General features: G+C 41.2%; 1 protein-coding gene across 4 annotated transcripts in view; it reads right to left on the bottom strand.

The window, feature by feature from the left end:
* AFF1 (ALF transcription elongation factor 1) overlaps positions 1-26,360 on the bottom strand; it is a 182,639-nt gene that overhangs the window by 25,885 nt on the left and 130,394 nt on the right. For all 4 annotated transcript variants that reach the window (XR_014000042.1, XR_014000043.1, XR_014000044.1 and 1 more), the window contains 7 exons: positions 26,081-26,167; positions 24,661-24,697; positions 21,174-21,225; positions 10,113-10,167; positions 9,951-9,988; positions 7,791-7,947; positions 901-1,839 (listed from right to left, as the gene is read on the bottom strand). Coding sequence is in view for 1 of the 4 variants with exons in the window: in XM_081154619.1 (XP_081010745.1) it covers positions 901-1,839; positions 7,791-7,947; positions 9,951-9,988; positions 10,113-10,167; positions 21,174-21,225; positions 24,661-24,697; positions 26,081-26,167 (1,365 nt within the window). In the remaining 3 variants the exon portion in view is untranslated. The remainder of the gene's footprint in view (positions 1-900; positions 1,840-7,790; positions 7,948-9,950; positions 9,989-10,112; positions 10,168-21,173; positions 21,226-24,660; positions 24,698-26,080; positions 26,168-26,360) is intronic.

The raw sequence follows: 26,360 nt of genomic DNA, 5'->3' as shown, positions 1-26,360 counted from the left end.
CCCCGAATCCAGGGCAGGCTGGCTTGGGAATGCCACTGGGGGAAACACTCATCTTTCATCACTGAGCAGCAGCAAAAAAAATCTATCAGAGCTCAATGATTAAGAATAAAGGAAGGAAACTGTTCAAAATAGTGATGTGTCCACATAACTGAGGGTTTTAATGCAGAGACTTTTTCTTTCTCCACTATGTTCATTCCTTAAGTGAAACTCCCAAACATTGTAATAAAAATGAAACTGACAGATTTTATACTTTACAAGGTACTATTCTAGCCTATATTAGTCAACAAGATGTCTTAACCATAAGTTTAATAAGCTTTAAAACCTTTTTAAATAACGTTCTGCTTATTAGTAAAAGTCAGTAATGGAGATCACAGAGTCTAAATCTGTTATGTTCAAATTAATGAGGTATTATGTGGCCATGAGCTAAAATGTGGATGTGATATCGGTATCAAAAAGATCATACTACAGGAGTAAAATTCAGTGTACAACGGTGCTTTCAGGAATTCAGAATACTAATTAACACTTCAATTCATGTGAGGCTGTAATTTCTACGGCATAATCTATCTAATGGGCCAGGTGGTAAATATCAATGTTCTCACAATAAATATAAAAATGCACCCCCAATGCTACATTATCCTAAAATGAGATATCCTTTTCAATGATTGCCTCATTTTTTCCCTAACTAGCGAGACTGCTAAAGGGATCTGGCACCTGGTAATCTCCGTCTGCGGAGCGAGGAGCACCCAACTCTGCAATGGAGGAGTAACTCTGGTTTAGGAGCAAAGCCTGGATCAAATCCAAACACTTCTAGCCTCCTCCTCTAAGACCACTCAGGGCTGTAACCAAGGGCCCATCAAAGCCCTAGGCCAGCAGCAGGCGCAGGCCAGGCCCCTCACTCACCTTCCTCTTCTTGGCCAACTTGCTCGAGTTGTCCGAGCTTCTCTTCTCAGAATCCAGCTTCCTCCCGGCTGGTGGCTGTTTGTCCTCCGCTTTCTTCTGGCGGCCCCCCTTCCCGGGTGGCTGGGGTACCCAAGAGAGCAGGTCAAGGGTTATCTTCACCATCAAGCTCTGTGGGGGAGGGGTGTCCCTGAGCGGGGAGAGCAACTTGGCGTCTCTCAAAGGCACCGGAAGTCTGTCCTTCCCGTGGTCGTCCTGCACCACCACAGCCCGGCGACAGCCACTAGTCCTGCCACCGCTGCTGCCACTGTCGTGCTTGGGGCCCTGGCTGTGAGTCAGGGGCACAAGGGCCAGGTGCTCAGGGCTCCTGTCCTCCACACTGTCCCTCGTGGGCTCCGGGCCTGCGAGCGCCTTCGCGGGGGCCGGGGGCCCGCCCCTGTGCTTCTTCTTCTCGCCGGCGGCGGGCACGGCTGGCTTGGGCTCCCTGCTGTCTCCAGCACGTGGCCTCCCTTTCGTCTTCACCTTGGGCTTGTCTTTGGAAGGCTGGTCCTTGGAGCCGTGGGGAAGTCCTGGCTCGCTCTCCACCTGCAAGGTGGCCCGAGAGTCCACCGGGGCCGAGGCCTTGACAGGTTTTTTGGGTTGTTTGGTTCCAACGGTTTGCCTCTGCGGCTCCTGTTGGGCAGGGGACTTCTGACAGCTCCTCTTGCCAGAGTGGGAGCCTTCGGGAGGGACCCGGGGGGCTCTGCCAGAGCTTTTGGGGGGAGGATCTTTGGGTTCTGAATGCTCGTGACTAGTGGTGCCACCGTCACCACCCTTGCCCTTCCCGTCTGGGTGCAGAGGTGGGGGCTCTGCACTCCCCAGGGCCTCTGGTGGGGCTGCCGGCTGGCTGACTTTGGTCAGCCAGTTGTCTAGCTGCCATTTGTTTGTTGTAGGAGGCTCAGGCTAAAAACAAGGAAAAAGAGAAAAATGTTACCTTACCAAAGATGATCAATTCTTCCCTGTGTTACTCGCCCAATCCTATGGCACCATCAACCCAAACCTAAGAATTCAGGCCTGTTCAATCCTCCTCTAATTAATTCCTGGGCAAATTCTGTAACAACTGACTCTTAAAGCAATTTTCCAGTTGCCTTGTGCTACGGGAATTTTGCTTTAGTGGATACTGACTGTTACATATTGTCCAATGTAGACCATCGACAACTGCTGAGAAATCTTTGCAACATAAATATTTTGTTCAATGGTAATTACAGTATTAATTCAAACAGAATTGACACATTTTTGGCTTGTAAACGATTCTATCAGAAAATAATAGGGAGCAAAAAGAATCCCTTTATGAAGCTATTTTCAGAAAAAGGCAAATAAACTACATCTTGGTGATTACCTCTGGGTTTCATGCTTCACCCTTTTCTTGACATACTTTTTGACTAAAAATTACTTTCTTCAAGACTACATATCATTTCTCTTATTTACTTAAAAACATTATAAACATTTATCTCTGAAAAGGTTTTCAGTGTCACAGACACACACTGATTTTCAAATTTTACACTCCGATAAAGAGAGTCAAGTGAGGTTGCCCGGCCGGCGCGGCTCGGTCGGTTGGAATATCAGCCCGCACACCAAAAGGTTTCGGGTTTGATTCCCACTCAGGGCACACATCCAGGTTTTGTATTTGATCCCCAGTTGGGACACGTGTGGGAGGCAATCAATCAATGTTTCTCACTCTCTGTTAATAAAATAAAACATTAAAAAAAAAAAAAAAGAGTCAAGTGAGGTCACATTAGATGACTATCAGTCCCATTTGAATTCTTAAAAAATCAAGCATTAAGTCTCTTATTACAGATGACCTGAACTGAAATAGTACCTATTTTTTCTAAGACACACAGGGAGGCTCCAAAGCATACAATTCAGAGCAATGAGATTTCACTGATTATCTATGAACTGATTTGGCAAATGAACAGAAGTTCCTGACATCCCGTTATCTCAACTGTTGATTCAATCTCTGTTGCTAACTGATGGCTGGTGCATCCTACTCTTTCTCTCCAACTAGGAGTTAGATCTTATTAACAGAATGGCAGAGACCTTTGCATCTCCAAGTCCATATGGTGGTGTACACTGAGATGTTCATTTGAGCATTACTATGGGTGCCCCACCGCGCCCATAAATATGCCATATAAAAAAATTAGTGCCTAATAGAGTGAGCAGTGATTACACTTTTTTACGGGGCAGCACATCACTTCATGCCACATGTTTTCCTTTAAGATTCATCTGACAGGTGGCTTGTATGAATGACTAACACACACAATGCACCAGGAAGTTAGCTGAAAGATATTCCACCTGGGATGTAACTGATTTGATTGTGGATACGAAGATCACTCCAGTAGATGGACAGTATTTTACAGGGAAGATTGCTAACAATTTTTCCAAGTGAAATATCCCCAATAACTTAACTCTATAAAAACGTGTGAATCTAATACATGGAAGATATGTGGTTATAGTGTAATGTATCTTACATTATGTCCACATGAAAAAGGTTAGGTAATAAAATGACAAGGCAGTTAGTTTGGACTTAGTATGATTGAAACAGACTAGAACTAAAAGTAACCTTAAGGAACACGATAGGATGATGCTTCAGCAGAAAGAAGGCTGCATAATTGCCTTTTTCTGCTGCTTAAGATACCACACCTCCTTTACAGTTCCCTTTACCTACATCAGCTCTATACCCAGGCTCACATTTGACTTTTCAGAGCAGGGAGGGAGAGAAGATGGAAACTACTCATGTGCTAGGAATTTTGTCACATGTCATCTAAAACTGCATTCAATATTCTAACAAGACAGGATGACTGTTAAGGGTAGAGAAGAGATTAGCACACAATACCTACTTGTCAAACATTATTTCCTGCAAAGACTTGAGGGTGTGGTAATACTAGTGGGTTAACTGGGGACAAGGCATTAGTCACTTATCAATCAAACCCTCAAACCCTTTCCTGGGAAAGGTATGGCTATGTCTCACCTGGGCAATGTTTATAACTGTACTCCAGTCACTGGCAAGCTATACCGAAAAGTACTTATGCAGGAACCCAAAAGAAAAGTCAATCCTGGTATAGCTATCATCTGCCTTTTCTCTCCCAAAACGGGACAGTATAAGATACATTTAGCAGTCCCTAAAGGAATGTCCTGGTTTCGAAAATAAAACACATTTTCTTCCACTGCAGTCCTAAAATGTCCAGAAGGGAGACATATGGCCCAATTGCAGGGTAAAACTGAGCTCGTGTGCCCAGATAGAGGGGAAGGGGCAATCATTCCTGTATATCTACTATAAAGATGTAAAATGGATAGAATTCCTTCAAGATTGGATATTATTTGGCTGTTGGGGTGGGGGAAACTTTTACATAAGGGGTCAATTAAAAATCTATTTCAAAATGAATTTTAAGAGTGTAAATGCTGGATAGGACCAAGGTTTCAGCTTCCATTTCTTCCTTTGCCATTCCTTGTGCCCCATGCCCCAGCCTCCCAGGGCTGGAGTAACCCTAACACTGCACATTGGAAGTGAAAAAATACGATTGATTTTCATTAAGCATTTTAATAAATGCTTGATCATTTACCTCTGTCCCTTTATCTCTCCTAACTTTTCAAATTGGCAAAAGTTCATATATTTTAGAATGAATTATGCTTTTGAATAAAAAGTTTTGAGTGATGTATAATATATGCCTACTTTTCCAGCAAAACATAGTTGTGAGGGGGTATGCAGCCAAAAATTAGAAGAAAAAGAAAAGCAAAGGAGGAAGGAGAGAAGCAGCGTGATGTAGGAGGAAATCAAAAGGCTTCCGAGTTAAAGGGCTATGGGTTCGAATCTTCAGTGCTGCTTTCTTTAGAGGTGAAAAGAAAGCTACCAACCTTTTAGGGTTGAGGGAGGGTTAAGAGCCTCACAGGCAATCAACCAAGGTATTAACTACCAACGAAATGGACAATAAATAGCTTAGAAACCTAAGCAGATCCCTGAATAACCAAGAATAGAATCGTTCCTTCCCACCCCACCCCCCCCGAACTTTACTTAAATGGTAAAAAGGTGAGGTGTCCTGTATATTTTGAAAAGCTGAGGTTTATATTTTGATCCCCAATGTAAAGCAAACACTGAGATCTGCTTTTTCCCAAGTTCACCACCAGCTCGTGTGGTGGGCATACAGATTTCAGATTCTCAGAAGATTATTAAACTACTTCATCAAATGAATTTAAAACAGGGCCATAAAAAGCAAATTTTTCAACATTAAAAATAGAATTTAAAAAAGGGAAAGTAATAACTAGTAATTATAACCTGTTAGGTATGGAATTCGTGTTACTCTCAACTAACACAGGAGATTTACAATAATGCAGGTATTTATTTAAAAAAAGAAAAAAGAAAAAGAAATGTAGCTAAATACTTTGGGGAAAATTAGAGGTTTAAAATCTAGGCAAAGACAAAATATATGGTGTCCCAAAAAAATGTAAACATACACTCTGAATAATTACAAAGGCAATGTTTATTAAAATACATTTCATTTTCAAAATTGAGCTATCAGCTATTAAAGTGTGTATACATTTTTGGAGGACACCCTATATTTTGTCCTTGCCTAGATTTTAAACCTCTAATTTTCCCCAAAGTATTTAACTACTTTTCTTTTTAAAAAAAAATAAAAATACTTGCATTATTGTAAATAATGGAACACCCTGTATTTCTGGGGAAGTTGAACCTCAGTGTATACCATATAAACAGTACCAGATCTAGATTTGCACAGCAACACAAAAGTACAAGTATGAGCCTATTTAGTAAAGTGATTAAAAAAATAAAGTAGGCTTTTCCCCCCGACTGGCCATCTGTGGTGGGAACCGCCGCCAAGAGAAAGCCCTTATGGGGAAGACCGTCACTCACTCTCCAGGTTGAGCCCTCAGATACAACAGAAATGGAAAGGCCAAGATCCAGGATAAGGGAGGACTTCCTCCCGATCAGCCAAGACTGATCCTTGCTGCAGGCAACTGGACGTGCACGTACTTTGTCTGACTACAACATTCAAAAGGAGTCCACTCTCCATCTAGTGTAGGCGCTTCGGGTGGTGCTAAGAAAAGGAAGAAGTCTTATACCACTCCCCAGGAGAGGGAGCATGAGAGAAGCTAAGCCGCTGTCCCCAGGCGCACACAGGGGACGCCAAGGGCAATGTCCGTCCCTTCGTCGGAGAGCCCTCAGGTGGGTGTGGTGCTGGAGTCTACGGCCAGCAGGGTGCAAACGTCTGACCTACTGCTTCCACAAACCAGAAGAGGTTGTATGTGGGTGGGATAAGACCTGAACTAACATTTAAATAAGTAAATAAATAAAATTTAAAAAATAAAGTAGGATGGGAACATTTACTTTTTTATCTAAGTCTCTAACTCTATTTCAGTAACCTCTTGTGCAACAAGACATAACTGTTTCATTAAATCAAATACTAGATTAATCTTTCTTTAAAATTTCAACTATTCAGTCAAATCTGTGCCATTTCTACTTACTTGAATTGAATTTTACTATTTAACTGGATTCTATTCCATCAGCGTAAGTAGCACGCAGATTTTTCTTTGTGAACAAGGTGAAACACAAAGCAAAGATCTTACAAACATTAACAGTGAACAACCACATAATTTGTCTGCAAAGCATATTCACTATCTTTTTCCCTGGGGCATAGAAAAATTATCTCAACAGCAATTAGTATCTCACAAGGAAACAAAGAACCCCCAGGAACACAGAGAGTAGTTTCTAAAACCTGAAAGGCATTCCAAATGCAGTTAATGCTGATCTATGTTTACTCACTCCAAAAAAATATTTATTGAGCACTTACTCTGTGCCAGACACAAATTCACATCTAACAAAAAATGACACTCAGTAATTTTCTCAGCCTCCTTTGCCCTCAGACATGGCTCTTAAGTCTCCCTATGTGATCTCCAGATGGATTCAGTTAATGCTCTAGTGGAACTAACTGCCTTGCTTTCTAAACAGCAGAGATGAACACTGAGAGCTCGAACATTTCCTTAATCAGAAAATCTCATTTCCCAGAATTCCCATCTTAAATATGTGGAATAATTCTCTCTATACAAACTGGTCTAGTTCACCAAAAACCCCTTCCCTTTTCACTAAGAATCCTTTTCCAGCACAATTTTTACATTGCTACTCAAAGTTTTGAGGGCATCTGGCAACCTCATTAGTTGTTACTAAATTTCCTGTGCTCGACAATCCAGTAAGTAGCATAAATCCTCTAGATAAATGCAGTGTTTAAGATTTTCAATCTCATCTGTTTATCTTTACAATATTTCCCAGGGGTGGTGACAGGCAAACACAATTATGCCTGTTTTACATGGGGCAGAGGGCGCAGAAACACAGCTCTAGCAAAATCACTTCACCATCCATTTAATGCATGGCTTTTAGTGATTCAAAAATAGAACCTCTGATGACTTATTTCTAGTTCACATTCCTGCCCTTTGCTAAATCAGGCTGTCTCCTTTTGATTTCCTTAATTCATGCATTCCTGAAAATTCAAAAAGAATTCCCATTAATATTAAAACAGCAGCCTACTAAAAACGAGTTTTCTTTTTCGAGAGAAGGGAAAAGAAAATGGTGTGCAAACATCCTTATTGAGTTGCTCTTCAAAACACACTAGCAATAACAGAGAAGAACCTATCGTTTTAAACAGGAGAGAGAAGACCTCTCTCCCAAACCTCTACTGCCAAATGTTTGGTAAGAAATAAGTAAATAGAAACACCCTGTTCTATACAACGTAGGGGCAGGAAAGCAATGCCCAGGGAACAAAGCCACTCAGTCCCATGGTCTGGCCCACAGCAGACTCCAGCCCCCGAACGCTGCCGTCCCAGACGGTCTCCTGGAGGGGACACGGTACCTCGGGAGCCGGAGCTTCATGGGGCTCATTCTCCTCGCTGTCACTTGAGCTGCTCTCGCTCTCTGAGTCTGAGGAGCTGTCTGAGTCACTGGTGCTCTCTGACTCCGCACCACTGGAATGTGCTGAAGCCGCTACTTCTGGAAGCGACTGCGGAGCGCTGCAAAGCAACCAAGAGATCATCTGAAGACACTACACACGGTGGACTTCCCCCTTTACTCATTTCCTGCTTTGCCCATTTTCCTGCTACTCAAAAGAAACGGCCTCAATATTACCTAACATTAGTAAATTACCGTATCACCCAGTTGAGAGAAATTCTACAATGGCTCAAAAATCAGCAAAAAACCCTTAAAATAGCTCACCAGATAACTAAGTAAAAGAAGCCTGTGGAATTTTGCTCCTGAAAGCATTTCAAGCTAAACAAATTTAACTTAGATGTGGGGTACTTTATGTCAGGGGTTGGTAAACCATGGCCTGGGCTGGCTGCCTGTTTTTTTTTTAAATAAAGTTTTATTGAAACACATTCACATCCATTATTCAGACCTATTTTATGTACTGTCTTTGTCTGCTTTTAATACTGTAAAAGCAGACCTGACTAGCTTCAACACAGACTGTATGGCCCACAAAGCCTAAAATGTTTACTTTCTGGCCCTTTAAGTTTGTTGATCCCTGCTATATATAATCCAAACAAATTCATTTATGAAAAACAGCCAATACATTAAAATCTCTCTCTACTCTCTATGAGAACTAACTGTATGGCAGCAAAAGACTACTGAATATAAATGGTGTTCCTTTGCAAAGTGACTTCAAAGGCAAGCCCATCATGCTCTAGGGCAGAATAAAACAGGCCATTGTTTATGAGTAGCTTAGGATGATCCCCAAGTATCAGCTGAAATAGAGATTAACTACTGCAAGTTTTATGAACATGACAGTCACTCAAGGTCAGTGAGAAAACACTGCTGGGCATATACAGAATTTCAAAACACTATCTTAAAACCTTGCCTTCAGTGGAACTAGCCAAAGCAATAAATCAATACCTAAACTCTTGAAAGTCTCCAAATCTACCTAAAATATTAAGTAATGAATTTATTAAATCAAATTATATTAGAAGAATTAAAAAATTGTAACAAATAAAATCACTAGTTGAGGTCATTTTAAAGCAAACACTGCACCATGACATAATTTCCACAGATAAAATGCTGCATCAGGTTTGTGATCACTTTCACACTGGTAGCCGAAGAGCTGAAGCCAGAGATGATTAGAATGAGATACACTTTCAGTGTTATTTCTCCCTCTGATTTGTCCCCATTTTATTTTTCTACTTTTCCTTCCATTTTTAAGTTAGGCTAGTTTGTCATATTTTATGAGTCATTTAGAGCCAATAGTAGTTACTGGACAAAATGGGATACAAATAAATGAGCAGAGCTTATGAACCCATAGAACCCATAAGACCCTGCTAACTATAACATCACAGGTTTGCAAGGAAGGTTTCTATTGCTGAGCTTGTCTCCGAATGGACGACACATCTCAAGGGAGTCAGCTACAGTGTAATTTAACTTTTCCTTGTCCATGGAGGTCAAGCACTGGCATACAAAATCATGAAATTCAGTCCCAGAGGCAGTGTCGATAGTTCCCATTTCCAAAAATTAAAGCATATGTTTTTAAAACATGGCTAAACTGTTTACAAAATGACAACAGTGCCATTTTACACCACACTAAAATGTGCTGCAGGCCATTTTAAAAAGCAACTGAAACAATTAGAAAATTCATATGACTAAGAAAACAGGCACTATGGAAACTGCAGCTTTATAATTTTTGAAAATACAGATCTGTCACTTTCATAGAAACACTGGGTTCTGCAGCATAACTTTTCAAATACTGGTTACATAATACTGATGAAAGTGATTCAGGCTTATTTTAAACTCTCAAAAATTTTAATTACCCAAACTCCTGATTTCGGTGGGTGCAGGGGTTTTCTTTTTATAGAGTTAACCACCTTTCTTAGGCGGACTAAAGCTTCCAAAATATTAAACAGATACTTTCTTTGAACTGTGATCCTCCACCTCCTTCCCCATGAAGTTATGAAAGCACCAGGTTGTATTTTTCCCATTTGGTAGAAAAAGGCAAACGTTTGTACAGATGGGGGAAACCCGCACACGGTACCTTGGCGGTGCAGACGTGGAAGGAGGCTTCTCTGGGGCCTGGGCATTCACGGTACGGGGAAGAAGGGGAAGGAAAAGAACAAAAGACAGGTTAGGATAGCAGTTCAGAAACGTCAGATGGGCTTAAAAGGAGTCCTGGAGTCACGGGATGAACAAAACTTACTTGCTCGGTCTCACTGTCCTCACTGTCACTGAGCTGAAGGTCATCTTCGAGCATGCTGGAATGGGCGGGGCACAGAGCGCGGAGAATTTACAATGATTTCTAATAACCTCTTTTAATATATAAATATAAAATATACTGAATGATTTAAAAAGGGATGGGATAGGTAGAGGTTTTATCTATTCATCTAATGCTTTATTTCACGGAAATATGTTTTACGATTGTTAACAAAGAAACTAGTTCAGTCCAAGCTCCTTACTATCTCAAAACTGAATCTTTCACAGGTCTGAGCATTAAAAGCAGAACTACCACAAGACAGAATTTGTTGCCAGTCCCAAGACTAAAGTTCCCAGGTCCAAATGGTGTGGGGGGGGGGGGGGAGACAATAGATACACTCAAATAATTTCCTTCTATATTCTCTAACAACTAGAATGATTAACCATTAAATAACAGTAGATGAACGAATATTTGTACAATGCTTAAAACAGTGCCACGCACTTAAGTGCTGTATCTGAAGCCCTAGCCAGGTGGCTCATTTGGTTGGGCATCAGCCCATTCACCAAAAGGTGGTAGGTTCAATTCCCAATCAGGGCACACACCCAGGTTGTGGGTTTGATTCCCCGGTTGGGGTGCATATGGGAGGCAACCAGTTGATGTGATGTTTCTCTTTCATAGCTCCCCCTTGCCCCCCCCCATCGCCTTCGTCTGACTAAAATAAATTTTTTAAAAACTCAGTTCACTTCCTCAAAATTACAGCAATTCTGATCTCTAGGCAGTGTAGTTTATGATCAACCTAAATATTAAAAGTGAATGTTTTCCAATCTGTACATGTACTCAAATCTTAGCCCCTTTCTGATCTCTTCCCCTTTACCTTCTTCCATGGAGATACCCAAATAGCAAAGGAATGAATCAGTAAATGCTCCCTCCTCTTCCCCCCAACTTATGAGCATGACTATTTGAGGAAATGTTATAAATGAAAGTGAAAAATACAAGTCTGCTTGAGTATTATTGATGCTCCAAAAAGCAAATTAGAGGTTATAATCCTTCAGTATTTCTAAAAATACCTCTTCAATAACTTCAACACTTTTTATTGCAAACCCACTACCTGCCACTGAAGTAAGCAGGCATCATTGTTTTGGGATTCTTGGTAAAAATTACTGTATTTTCTAATGAAAACAAATGATAAAACTTGGCTCTTTCATAATGACTGCCTACAAGCAACACTGTAATTCTGCCAAGTATTTTCACCAACAAATGTACTAACAACATCCTGTGACAAGTTTCTGAAAAACATGAAAACTGTTAGCTTGTAAATATAGATCTCACTCAATATTTATCTAAAGAAAGCTAAATTCTTATTTTAGCAAGGCTAGAAATCACAGCCTTCAGTTGTATCGTTTGGCAGTAGCCAAGTAATGGTACATTAAGAAAAAGTCACTCAACAGGTTTATTGCTGAATGGTGGCTTGGCTGGGGTACACACAAGCAAAAGATAAAAGATATAGAATAAATGTAAGGGGGGGAAATCTGACAAAGTGTATTCAATATTAACCACCACCAACAAAACCACAGTAAATGAACCTCTGTTTCTTAGTCATTGGGCTTGTTTTGTATAGAACTGATTTGCCTTAATTCCCTGAACCGTCAATGACCATGTAATCCAACCGTGCGTCCCGTTGTAAGCAGGAAGTTGTCGGCCTAGCTACTGAATGCCCAGCTTCACGAATATATTTTCCTAGAGTCAGTAAGAAAGTACGTAAGATATACTAAGTCAGAAAGTGTATGTTATGACGTTCAGCTCTGCTTGCTGTTAAGGAATAAAAGGGACTATAAAAAATGCTGTTCCGGGTTCTGAAATTTCCCTCTTCAGAGTATTAGGCAGACAACGAAACAAGCCTGCGGGTAAGAAACTCACTCAGGACCGAAGAGAGGAGGGACAGTGACCACTGAAGGAAGGCTGTCAAAGAAACACTCATTCAAAAAAAAGCAATGTAAACCAGTAAGGTCAAACAAAATCTATCAATTCTGTGGGGTGTACTAGGGATTTGCACATGGCATTTCATTTAATCAGAATTCATGGGTATCATTTATCTGGCATGAGAATAATTGGTGCACATAGCAATCGTCCGTGTTTGCCAATTCAGCCAACAGTAACCAACCACAGAATCGTCCAGAAGCCAGCTTCTATCACCAGAGATGGCACATGCTCTTAGTGGGGGGAATTTTTTTTCTAAAGTTTTTGATAACAAACATGTACGTATTGCATCTCTAGTAAGAAAAAGTTACTTAAAAACCATAACTAAGTTTTGCTAACATGCCACTGTGATTTTTAAAAAAATCTATATTGTTGGGGAAAATGTAACCTGGTGACAGGTGAAGTTTTCATTTTTAGAGATAGGAATTTGTTAAAGAAATCAGCTGCTAAAGCCCCTATTTATCTCACAAACAAATATATCTGAGGCCAAGGACGTTAGCATAGCGTTCCATACAGCACTTCGCGTATTACACGTGAAAGGACTGGCCCTGAATGTGAAGAATGACAGAATTAATTCCAGCACCTCTGGGCGAGCATCTTCATACCCACTAAGAGAATCAAATCTCTCAGACCCGGTCCCATTCACACCAACAAAATCTGGGTCAAGAGAACAGAAGGCCCAAGGGACGTATTCAACTGTAAGGTTTTCTGGCGCAGGAGCAAGTCATTTGTACCTTCATGATTCTGTATCTCGATTTTGGCAGGTACCCAAAAAACTGGCTGCATGAATAGCACCCCGTTTTCTGAATGAGTAGCAGGACCACACAGCCGCACCTACTCTGTGATCAGGACCTCACGGGCACTTTCTGTCCTCACCGCCTCGTGGGCTGGTTCTGATCACCCCCCCGCACTCCAGGGGTGAGGAAACAGCGCAGAGCTGGCGCCTGACTTTCTAAGGCCCTGAGCTGGTACATGCTGGAGCCAGGATGCAAAAGCCATTCCGTCGGATCTGATCCCCTTGCTCTGGCCCGTGCAGGACCCAATGGCTAGAAAACCTAACTGATGCAAAGAAACCTAAGTTCTGGTACCTACGGAGAGAAAACTTCGATTTAAAAGAAAATAACTATCAAGAAAGAGAGAGGATTTTCCTCCCTGGCTGTTTGAGGATTAGCCGCCATCCTGAACAACACGGTAACTAGCCAGACAAGGAAGTTCGTGATCAACAGACTACTTGCAGGAAAACAAACGGCCACCGATGTCCTTCGCCCTGGGAAAGCAATAGTGCCCAAGATAGAAATTCGGGAAAAACTAGCCAAAATGTACAAGACCACAGCAGATGTGCTTGGATTCAGAACCCATTTTGGTGGTGGTAGTGAGACAACTGGCTTTGGCACAATTTATGGGTTCCTTAGATTAGGGAAAGAAAAATGAACCCAAACATAAGACTTGGTCTGTATGAGACGAAGCCTGGAGGAAACAGCGAGGGGAACACAAAGAACAGAACGAAGACAGTCAGGGGGCTGCAAAGGCTGATGCTGGCAACAGCGAGCTGCAGACGGCGCAACAGAAGGAGGGAAGACTTTTCAGTGACTACCTGTGGGGACTGTGCAGACTTTTCGTGAGAAGATTAATAAATTAAGAACTTTCATGAAAGAGGACAAATAAATAACTATCTCGTTGGAATAAAATAAACATACTATTTTTCCTTCATGAAAAGTCAATCAATCTTAAACCTTATATACTTTTTAAACTGGTCAAATAACTAATTTCACTTTCAAACTCTCAGACGAAGCAGTTATTTCAGAGTACACGGCACCATGCGGGCAACCTTGGCAGAGGTCAAGACAGACCAGTGCTCAGGTAAAGCAGCTCTTTGAACTACCATGTAGGTTTAACCACATCTACACTGCTGGCTAGGTAAACTTCTGACCCAGGGGTTACAAACAATCCTCAAACCCCTCTGCACAAACGCATTCTTCTGGCAGCTGTTCTGCAAAGCTTAGAGCCAAGAACAGGTCCCGGCAGGCGTGCTTCAGTGACTCAGAGTCCAACTGTTATTACTGTGTGAGACACAGGACAGGCCTTTATTCCCTTTCCATTCCTAAGGCTGGAATTGCCAAAGATTTCACTACTAATACTCTGTAACACCTCAGTTCCAAACCCCCAAAATACTCAAACTGATTTCTTGGCTTAACTTTTCCTATGATCAGGTCATACATTTTATTTGGGAAAGAGCAAGTGAAAGCAAGATCACAGTAATGATTAAGTCACAACCCTGGTTTAGGTTTGCTTAAATGCTTTTCAGAAACTGCTAATGAACGTGTAAGAATGCATAAACTTGCACAATCTCACAAGCCAAAAATTGAGTTGGGGACAGAATAGGCAATGGATTGCAGGGAGAGAAGAAAGAGGTTGGGAGCCAAAGCAGATACATAATTCCACAAATTTTAAATTCAATCAGGCTTTGATTCCTTTTTTGATAAAGGGCAGAAACAAGGACTACAAATGTTTTGTACAAGATGGTGGAAGGCTACAAATTATGAAGAGGACTGCACATACAATAAGTGAAAAAAACAAAACAAAAAAGCAGGTCTTAAGCAGTTGTGACACAGCATGTAAGGGGAACTCTCCAAATGGTGAGAGTAGTTGGCGGGATTCAAATTCGTGGACAGACTTTTATGGGAGATTACGGACTAACAACGACAGAGGGGAAAGTGACTCAGTACATGATTTAATATAGTAACTGAGCTTTATGGTTGATATGGTAAAAACTGTTGTCAGAGGTGTAAAAAATTATTCAAACTCCATGGATGGGAGTGAAGATTATCTGAGGTCACGTAAGGATGAGAAAAATCGTAAGACTATAAATCAGGGAAAATGTGAAATAATAAATAAGATTAAATCAGTAAGGATGACAAGATACTAGTACAAAGGTAACACTGGACGACTAAAAACAAAATCTAAAAAAATTATTGCTGAAAATCATGTTTTATTAAATATTGCTCATAGGTATTTAATCAAGTTTATGTGTAATAGTTTTCCTCCCACATTTATTCTGGGTACTTACTTCTATAATCCAGGCCCTACTCTAGATTCTAAACAGACAAAAATCTCTTCTCTTGAGGCATTTATAGTCTAAAGCAGCAATTTGCAACTAGTGTGCCAAAAGAATTTTTAAAACATGCAATACCTGTCAGTTTAGTCAGGGGCACTGATATCTTTTCCCCTAGACTGTCAAATAAAAAAACAAGAGCCAACATAACAATAGCTGTCTGGTATGAATGAATCAAAATTATACCTTTTGTCAGATCAGCAAAAAAATATATTTTTTGGTATGCTGAATTTTAGTAATTAGTTTGTGTGTACCATGAGACAAAAAAGGTTGAAAATTGCTGGCCTAGAGGAAAGCGATAAACAACTAAAAGATATCCTTTCTCAATGAGTAAGAAGCCTACGGAAGTGAACAAGAGTATAAAAGAGAAAAGATGAGTGTGGGTTGCTCTTCTCCATGGGGTAATTAGGCAAGACTGTGTTGATAAGGGGATGACATCTAAGGAGAGACCTGAGAGGAATTGGGGGGAGACTAATCAGGGCATAGAAAACAGCAAGGAGGTCACTGTGACCAGAATGGAAAGTGTAGTTGCATATGGGGAGGAAGAGGGTGGTAGGGGAGGAGGCACAGGGAGAGGTTATGGAGGCCTTGGAGGCCTTGTGGGGGGGAGGGGTGAGAAAGAAAGAATATGAGCTCTCATGGAAGTAAACCGTAACTTGCTGGTTTAACAGCCCAGTATCCCAGGGTTTAGGCCTAATGGATTCTTAGAAATGTAAAACATATTTTATTCAATTATTGAACTCATGTTTAAATTCATCTAGGGCTACTTACTGTAGTAAATTAGCAGTTATGATTAAAAGTGAGACTTAAGTGGACCCTTAGAGGCTCCTTTAAAAACCACGTTTTGCATATGCAAAGGAACTACTTCAAAGTAGTCACTTCCAATAAGAATTATTTCCTGATGTCTTCAAATGCCTTACAGCTTGCAGCATAATTTATCAAGCCCCTTTAAAGGTAGCAAGCATTTTCTGCCTTCCCCTCCATTCAGGCTCCAGATCAAATGTCACCTCCTCTGAGAGACCTTTTCTGACCTCCCTCCAGAAGTATCACCACCACCCAAGGAAACTCCTCCCGAAGCTTGTCACCATCATATCACCTAGTCTGCATTGCATGCCACCCTCCTTAAGTTACAAGAAGTGGAAGACAAGAATTTCATCTTATTGGCCACTGTTTCCTCAAGTACCTAAAGCAACACTAGGTACACAGCCTGTGTTCAGTAATTATGCACTGAATGGATAATGGCAACTTTTGGAAATATTGTCAGCTAGAGCCAAGCCCAGAGAATAATTTATATAATTGAAGTCAAAGAAATGTTAAAGAATACTGAGAACACTTTCTTCTGTAGGACACAAAGAGGTTTATCTACTTAACACTTACCTATTATACAGCAAAATCAACTCTTCTTTTCCATTTTATTTGACCTTTGGTCTAGGACCGAATATGGGAGTAGGAATTATCCTAAAGGAGTGCTACAAGCCATAGTTGCATCATTTGAGAAAGTATAGCTCCAAGGTGAATACTTTGAAGAGGATGACCCAGCCAGCTCCTTAGCAGTCTTTTTATAATTATTTAAAATATGCTTCATTTCATAGCCTCATCAGAATATCCCTTCAACATTACTCAAGTTTCAAGCATGAACTCATATACAGTGTTAAGTCAAACACTGTGCTGCAAGAGTGTTCTAGGAATATTGTGTAGTAAAGTTGAAAGTCCAAGAGTTAACCTGACTATTCCAAGGGACTATAATTCTACCATGAGCTCATCACAGCCCAGTGCAGATGGGGAAAAGAGGTGATTCTACATTTGAGAGTTGTAGCATTTTCTAAATATTGGTTTAATGTGCCCTAGTGATTATAATTCTGAAATAAGCAGACTTAAAAAAACAAACACACTGCACAGAATGATTCTTTTTGTTTGCTTTTAGTTAAGAACAGAAATCTTCAATACTCGATCTTACAAACTCTCATTTCTCAACAGCATGGCTAACATTAACTCACTTAAAAAAAAAAAGCTATCTTTCATTTTACACCTCTACCTTTCTTCATGAGCACAAACAAACCATTCCTAACCTATCTAGGTTACTACCATAGTTATAAACACCAACAACCCTGGATCCTCAATGTGATCAGGTAAGTTAGAAGTGAAACAAGGAGTACCCGTCTCCAGCGATGCCTGGTACTGAGTACTGAGAATTAGCAAAAACCGGATCGCCACTTACACCCCGTGATGCTGAAGGCTTAATGTCGATCCACCGATGTTTAACACAGCACAGAGGTTCATTCCTTGTTTACAGGAGATGGGGGATGATCTTGGCGACAAGTAATTCGCCAGCTTTGTACATTACGCTGATTTCTACCACTTCTTCCATAATATTTATCAGCAAATGGCACCCTAAGTTAGAGCTGCCATTAAAATAAAGGACCCAGGCCCTGGCCAGTGTGGCTCAGAGCGAAGGCCCGCACACCAAAGCGTCTCCGGTTGGATCCCCAGTCAAGGGCATATACCTGGGTTGCAAGTTCGATCCCCAGCCCTGGTCAGGGCATGTTCGGGAGGCAACCAATCGATGTGTCTCTCTCACATCAATGTTTCTCCCCCGACACCCCTAAAAATCAATGGAAAAAATATCCTTGGGTGAGGAGTAACAAAAAAAAGCCACTTTCACATAATATAAGCTAACATTTAAAGGCAAAAAGATGTATCTTAAAAAGGAGAATTTCGAATAATTTCCTTAGGCTAAATAAAATTTAAATGAACTGGTCCAAGTCAGTCACTTCTTCAGACTTAATTCTAGGACATTTCAGCTGACACGTGTCCTGATGGGATGATTTTATATTACAATAAACTGAAATAATGGGGCTTCCTTAGTCCTTTGCCAAGGTTTAGTTTGAAAACCAATAATGTTTTGAGTAAAAGTTGAAAACTCAGGCTCATTTAAACAGGTATCAGCCTCTGCCCAGCCTTTACGAACTTTGTACCATTTCCTCACACCAAACTTCTGGAATGATCCCAATCCCAGCTTTTATGTCCAGTTATTTCCCTCATTTCAAAAGAAACTTTCCACGTACCTAAATAAAAACTGCAAATTGCTTAGAATGGCTAATTTCTGTCTCTTAGTCTAAATAAGTACTGACAATTTCTGAGACAAAACAAGAAAAATAAAGGAGGGTACTTTCTAGTGAGGACTTGACAATTTGGGGGTAGGGGTGGGAAGGGAGAAGAAAGCCACAATAACACCTATCAACTGCTTTATAGTTTCTTAAACATGAACAGATTGTCCTTTTTGAGAGGCCAATAAGGGAACTGATACCCGTAAACTGTATCTGGCTGCAGAGAAAGGGAACTGTCCACAATTATATAAAAGGACATAATAACTATATAAAAAAAGTAAAGACTTTGTACTTTACCCCGAGAATGCCACCGATCTAAGACTCGGAAAAGAGGAGGATTCCAAAACCAAGAGCCCTTACAGCAACATCCCCTCCCCTAAACTTAGGGAAATAGCACTGATATCCTAGCTAATCACTTCCCTGCAGAGTTTGGCAGAGGAATTCATCATTTGAGAACTAACTAGAGCTTCAACTACAGAAAGTAAAAACAAGGGATTCTGCACATATTTCTTTCACACTCACATCTTTCTACGACCTGCTAACCCCCTTCCCCCCCAATCAAAGTCTGGACAGATAGAAGATAGATTCTCCATAGCTAATTCTCTAGTGCAAGGCCCTTCTGTTTTCCTCCATACACTATTCCACTTTTCTAAGGATTCCCAAGGACTGGTAGCTCTGAAAGAAAAAGCATTATGACCTAGGTTGATTTTTAAAACCAAAGTACAAATGACCCGGTAATTAACATTTTTTTCCTGACATTCAAAGTGCATTAGACTATCTCCCAGGCACTGTATGCGCCACTCAAACAGTTTAACTGCATGTCAAAGAACCCTAATGCTGACAGCAGATCAAATTAACCTGTGAGCACTAAGAGGTTTACTGTACTAAATTTGAAACAATGACTGCACTTTACAAATTAATTGGGACACTGCTTTCATCCAGTCTCCATAAATGTGATTCCTATATCCTGCAGGTAAATTACATCACTAATACCACCCCCAACCCCCACAACCATACAGCCCCCCTTATCTACCCAGGCTCAGTACTACTTTCTCTCCTGGACCTCTCCCCACTTCCTCTTCACCTCCATTAGGCCCTACTTTCATCCCTTCCCTCAATCAATTTACATATAGCAAATAAATAGTTTTTATAGAGAAAACACTACATACGTCACAAGATATAAGTGTACCTGTTAGAAACTTCCAGGCACCTCTGATTTCATGGTTTAACTCACTAATCAGAAGTACCCATTTCTTTAAGTAGCAAAATTGTCACAGAAAATGGTCCAAGTCCTGACCAACTACCTAAGCCTGAAAGCTGATGGGAGGGCGCAACTCTAACCTGCTCCACTGAAGCTACTTCTCAAGCCTAGATCTGACCTCACTGCCTTTCTTCCTCTACTCACAGGCCAGGGACACAGCTGCTTCCTTCTGGTGCTGCGCCTCCCCCCACTCCCCTCCTTGCAGAGCTCCTCCCTTCTATTCTTGCTGCCAAGTGGGAGGCAAGCTCTTCAATCCCCCTTCCTCATGGCCTCCAAAGACAGTGGCCAGGGCGTTTTATGGTCTAAAGGGCTCTACTGCCAACCACTTGTGTTCCTTGTAAGGAACACAAGGTGTGTACGTACAACCCTGGGGATGTTACAGCACTTTCAGAGTTACTGCAATTGTGGTCTTTGGAGCTGTGGTTTCTGTCCTGAACCAGCAGCCATCACCTGGCTTAACAAACCTTCTTTGCGTGTAATTAATCTAAGCAGATGATTCTAGACTTTCAAAATCTGAGAGCCAGGAATTTTTTTTTTTTTAAGGGGAAAAAAAGGGAAAAAGAAGAGGCACAAAACAAAAAGGAGGCGGCTAACTGGCATATGGTTACATTTTCCTAGTGAAGGACAATAAAAACAAGCAAAAGCTCACCATCTGCCAGTGCCACAGATGAAATAGGGTTTTATTACACACAAAAATCCATCCCTTAAACTGTAATAAATTTACTTTTTCAAAAATCTCCTTATATTGTTCTTTTTTTCTTATTTTGCTATGAAGAAAGGAAAACAAATTGCACCAAGAGAATGGTGGCACTGGGGAGTGGTGATCTAACTTGTCCCACATTCAGTCATGGTAAGAAGACAAAATTACCTCTTTACCTCAACTATAGTTTTTAAAATATTCGATCCACAGCAATCCCCCCCTCCCTATACATGGAACAAATATTATGTCTAGAAAATAGCAGAAGGCTGGAGCCGGAGCCTGAGACAGCCACTCCACCTCAGTAACTGATTAGATGCTGAAGGAGAGAAAGGCCTTCTCATTTAGTCCCTAAACACCACTTCTAAGTGTGTGAAAAGAAAGACCTATTAGTTCAATACCATCAAGAAATGACAAACTGGGTCAAAATGCTGATTTAAAAATCTTTATTATGTAGTTTAAACTGTTCCAAAAACCCAAAATATATCCGGACTTACTTGGCCTTAATAAAGAAGAGCTGGGCAACAGGACTCATTCTTTAAAACTAGGCCAAAAAGGTGGCAGAAAACCTTTAATTGTACACACCCCTCAAGATGTTTCCAAAAGGTGAAACTACTTAAGATTAAAATTCATAAAGCTAAAATCTTTATCTCCCACAGTTAACATGTTAATAATAGCTCAAATGCCTTTCTTTTGAAAAAACTCCTTAGCTAACTCTCCTATGGTGCCTAAACCTGCAACAGAACTTAATCCAAATATAAATGTAGGTCATTTCTTCCCTCTACAACACAGCAGTATTTGATGAAAGTCATCACTTGAAAGCAGGGGGGGAAATCCAAGCAATACATTTACATGGGAAATTACTTTTTTTTTTTTTAAATAAACTTTTAATAAACAAAAGCATTTTACTTACGATGTGCCCTGCTGAGAATGAGGGTGGGTCTTTGAAGATGTATCATATTGTTCTATGGGGGAGGGAAAAAATGATTATTAGAGCAGCACAGTGACATATATTCATGAGATTTTTAGTTATAAACTCTTTTTTGCTGTGCCCCCCCCACCACCCCCTTTACACCTAAACACTCTGTACATGTAAATTCTGTCCACCACAGTGCTAAACACTGCGCTTGGTATAATCTCACCATTATTTACGTTACTTCTAGAGAAAGGGCTTGCTCAGAATTAAAAACCCTTAACAGAGCAAGAGCACTCTGAGCGCACTGCCTGCAGAAGGCCCCACCACACCACAGGGAACGCTCCTGGGAACTGGAGACTTTCCTTGGTGCAGGAGGTGGGGAGGTGCACGTGGAAGCACCATGTCAGGGCTGCTCTCACCTCCTCCTCATTTGACCTCAGGTATCTATCAGTGATTTGCTAGCACTCCATCTGCAGCCTCTGTCCTTGGCCAAACCTGCTCTCCCTACCACCTGTCCCTCCATTATTCAACACTCTCCACAATTTATATTCAACAGCTATTTATAAACTGCCTGGTAGATAAGATGTTCAAGATTTTTGACCCTGTCCTCAATGAGCTTACAGTTGACTGAGGGACATCAACAGGGCACATACCTACAACCCTAGGCAGTGTGAAATTAGTCCACAGATTGATCGTAAATTAACTGTCCCAGGAATCTAGAGAATGGTCCCTCCGTTGGTAATGATTAGAGGCGGCAAATTAGAAAGGGAACAAATGCACTGCATCACAACGGATGGGCGAGGTTCTGACAGAACGACTCTGGCAGGAGGGTGAGGAAGGTCTTTGCACAGATGAGACCGTGTGAAGGTTAGAGGGGGAGGAGTTAAAGCGGCACAGGTTTGGAAAGGGTGAGGCTGGGGAGCAGAATCTGTGGCGATCGGCATGGAGAGCCAGGTGGAAGAAAGGCTTTGGAGGGCTCTGGGTGCCAGGGTGGGAAGTTATGACTATTTGTTGGCAATGAGACACACCCAAGGCCTCCCCAGGGCCTCGAGCAGCTACCCCTCAGGAACAGTACCGTGGAGTGCAGCCTGGGGTAACCTAGAAGGGAGCAGGAACCGTGAACTGTGGAGGCAGCAAATCAGGGCGAAGGCTGCTGGTTTTGCTTGAGCATGAGGTGACAGGGACCGGAGACAGAATTCAGGGTAGACTGGAAATACGGATGCCTTTTAGGCAAGGGTGGTGACATTTTTCACAAATGTCATGTGGAGACCCCTGAATATCTGCAATTAATCGCTTTATCCTCATGGTGGCAGCAGCTCTTACATGATGCTTTTAGACTGCTTCCCTTCCAGCTTGGAAGCTAGGGCCAGGGCTGCAAAGGGGCTAGAGTCACCCCCTGACCACTCACGGACCCCCAGACATCCTGGCCGGCCCTCAGCCCCATGAGGCTCTGTTACCCGCAGCCAGACATGTTTGCACACATGGACGTGAACACTGGGACACACAAATAAAATCCCTGTACTTTACTCTCTGGACTCTACAGACCCCCAAAACCATAGACCCTGTTTCAAAACATCTGAATTCTCTTGCTGGGCATACTTTGAGAATATGTGTCAAGCTCCACCTTTCTGAAAGCTGTACCCACATAAACTCTATTCCCTCTTCATCCAACATACAACTAGACCTCTTTAGGGTCCAACTAGGCCCCATGCAGACCACATTTCCCACCAAGGTAAAAAGGTTCCACAGAACATGGACAAAGCGGAGGCAGCGTGTAAGACCCCAGGGTAACCGTCGGGTGAGCCAAGACCTACAGGAGACCTGCCGGCGAGTGAAACTTCTCGTCAGAGCAACAAGAATTGGCCCCCATGACTCCACAGGCTGAGAGGACCACGACCCATACCTGGACAAGGAGCACTTACCAGTCCATCTTCAACTACATTTGCTAACAGGGGAGATCAGTTTACAGGATGAGAAAGCCTTTCTACACCAGGAGCTGCCATCAAGCTGTAACCCAGTGGGAGGCACAGGATCTGCACAGCTGGTGGCCCAGCAAGTGAAGGTACAGGAGCACCCGCAGTCCAGCCCGCTGAGCTGGGCCCCCCGCAGACCCACGCCACTCCACCCGGGCGCTGTCTCTGTACAGGCTGCCAAGGTGCTGGGAAAGAAAGACTTTCCAATCTCCTCGAGCAGCCATCGATTTCTGTTCATTTTACCTTGCCACTTACACAACTTACTGTGACAAGATGCCCAGGCTTATTTCTCTGTATTTGGGGGAAATTTAGTTAGTTTTTTGCCAGACCTTATCTAGTATCCCTAGAGCAGAGGGCAGCAAAGTTTTTCTGTAAAAGTCAGAAGTACATTTTACACTTTGCATGCTATATCTTAATAAGTGCGCGGGTATGGCTTTGTCTATTAAAAAAACTAGCTGCAGAGCAGGTTGAGTTTGCAGGCTCTAGTCTGCCCAGCTCTGCTCTAGAGGAAGGATGCTCTGTTTCTTGCTTTTCTCATCTTTTTACTCTCCTCACATCCAATTTAAATAATAGAATAATCAAGGGGGGAAAATGTAAGTAAGGGAAAAGAATGAGGTGGGAGATGTGAAGGAAGAGTCACCTCCATGGGACATCTACCTCTGACCTCCCTCTCCTGACATACAACATACAACCTACTGTGGTCCTCCCCATCCTTTGAAGATTAAAACTTCATAACCTGGGCATTTACCACACAGTATTAATGAATTAAATGACCGCAAATAGTCTAGTCAATTTTGTAAGGCCTGAAATGCCTTGCATGTAGTTGGGACAGAAAGAATTTATCAGGGTTACTGAAGAGAAAAACTAGATACAGTTAGCTTTCTTCTGTTTCCCCCTGAATTTTTAAGTACTTACAATCCATAAATGGGGCTCAAAATTGAATTATATAGCAAATACATATAACGGGGCTAAAGAAGCTGTGTGCTGTATTCTTCATAAAAGTTTCTTACTTTTTTGTAATAATAATACAAGAACCGCACAAAATATCCCAACCCATTCTTACACAGGGGTGAGCAAAAGTAGGTTAACTGCTGTTTGACTGGAAAAAGGCATGCAGATTATGATTATTACAATAGCTTTATTAACGAAAAAGAAAGTCACTCACAACTGTAAACCTACTTCTGCCCACCCTTGCATACAATTCCTGGATTACAATGCTTGAGAGTCTCATTCAAGATGTTGACCATGTGTCAGGTAATAGTAAATTATATTTGTTAAGGACTTTACTAAGACAGCTTCATGAACTCTGCAACAACTTGAAATTCCATCTAAAGAGCAGCTCTATATTTGCCCTGCCCTGCCTTCCCTTTCAACACAGGAAGCCTTCATCTCTGCTGGGTATTTTTCATTGTTTCTTTCGGTGTTGCTGTGTGTGTTTTTTTAAAATATTAAGCCAGTCAAAACAAAGCTTTGTTCTTCAGTGCAATAATCAGTTCCACATATTTACTTACTTTGGTTTTGGGTTGCAGAACTGATGTGCTGAGAATCCTAGAAATAAAAATAAAAATCTCCACTTATTAAGATTTATAAATCTAAGGTTGCATCACGTCTAAATCTATTCACCACTGATAAATCTAATTTTTACATAAAGTAGGTTTTATTGCTTCCCTTCTTTCCTAGAGTTTATTTTTCCTTTGGTGAGTAAAGATTTTTTAAAAAAATAACAACGTATATATAACGTTTTACCTTAAAATCAGTAATAATGAATCATCTTTTTAAAAAAACTACCATTAGAAAATATGTAAAGTATCAAATGTGGCAAATACTGATTTGGGTAGACATAATCTCTTTTGAAAACATTATTGAAAGGAATAGCTACAATTTATTAACAGTGTACATGTATACACCAGGCTAGACAGAACACCGATCTGAAGATAATATTTCTATATTCTGAAGGCTATCCTAAAGTACAACACCCCCCAAAAAAGAAAAATGGTAATGTTTTTATTTTTAATACACTACTCACAAATACTACAACAGAAACATGTAAGTCAGCTAGTGATAATGCTTGTTATGAAAACCAGCACAAGCCCAGCTGGGCATGGCTCAGCGGTTGAGCATCGATCTAGGATCCAGGAGATCAAGGTTTGGGTTGCAGGCTGGATCCCCAGTCGGGGGCATGCAGGAGGCAACCAATCAATGACAACTCTCTCATCACTGATGTTTCTATCTCTCTCTCCTTTCTCTCTGAAATCAATAAAGATATATTTTAAAAGCCTGGCTGGGCGTGGCTCAGCAGTTGAGCATTAACCTGGGATCCAGGCGATCAGGGTTCGATTCCCAGTCAGGGCACATGCCTGGGTTGTGGGCTCGATTCCCAGTCAGGGGTATGCGGGAGGCAGCCGATCAATGACTCTCTCATTATTGATGTTTCTCTCCCCCCCCCCCCTTTCTTCTCTCTGAAATCAATATATATTATAAAAAAAAAAAAAGATATATTTTAAAAAAAAAGCACAAGTATAGCTGATCACGTTAAACTTTAAGAAAATTTAAGTGTGAGTAGTATAAGATGTATGTATGTATACGTATATATCTAAATTCTAAACTAGGAATCACACAACCTAACTCACTAAACTTTCCTGTACCTGTTTTCCCATCTCCAGGTAATGACCTCAAATGAGAGAATTTATTGGAAACTCCTGAATGCTTTCATAAGCTACAAAACCGTATACAAATGTAAGATGTTCTTACTGACATAATTTTGGAAAATAAGTGTTTGAAAGCATTATGAAACACTTTAAAAGTCAAATTAATTGCAATATTAACCTAATCACCAAAGAGTTCAACAATAACTGACTAATCTGGGTCACTGCAATCATGCCTCAGACTTTTTCACTGTGCATGCAGTGCCTGCTAACTGTAAGGAATTACCTTTGTGGGAAAAGGAAATTTGGAGGGCTCAGCTGTACCAGGCGTATGTATTGCTGTCAAAGGAGGAGGCCATGAGTGGGTCATTTCCTGAAAAGAGATTTGGGAAGGGAAGAAAGTCAATTATAAATAGAACATTCATTACTACTTAAGTTAACTTTCTAAACAATGTAGAATGGATTGATGGTAAATGAAAAGTGAAACTTTAAAAGTTATTTCATTTATTTTTTTAAAAAGTCCTACTTAATGCGCTATGTTCAAAAGCTGAAGATGTCCAACTTAC

Source organism: Miniopterus schreibersii (assembly GCF_964146895.1).
Source record: "Miniopterus schreibersii genome assembly, chromosome: 1".
Taxonomy (NCBI): domain Eukaryota; kingdom Metazoa; phylum Chordata; class Mammalia; order Chiroptera; family Miniopteridae; genus Miniopterus; species Miniopterus schreibersii.
The sequence above is the reverse complement of the archived record's forward strand: the minus strand, read 5'-3'. Positions and strand labels throughout refer to the sequence as shown.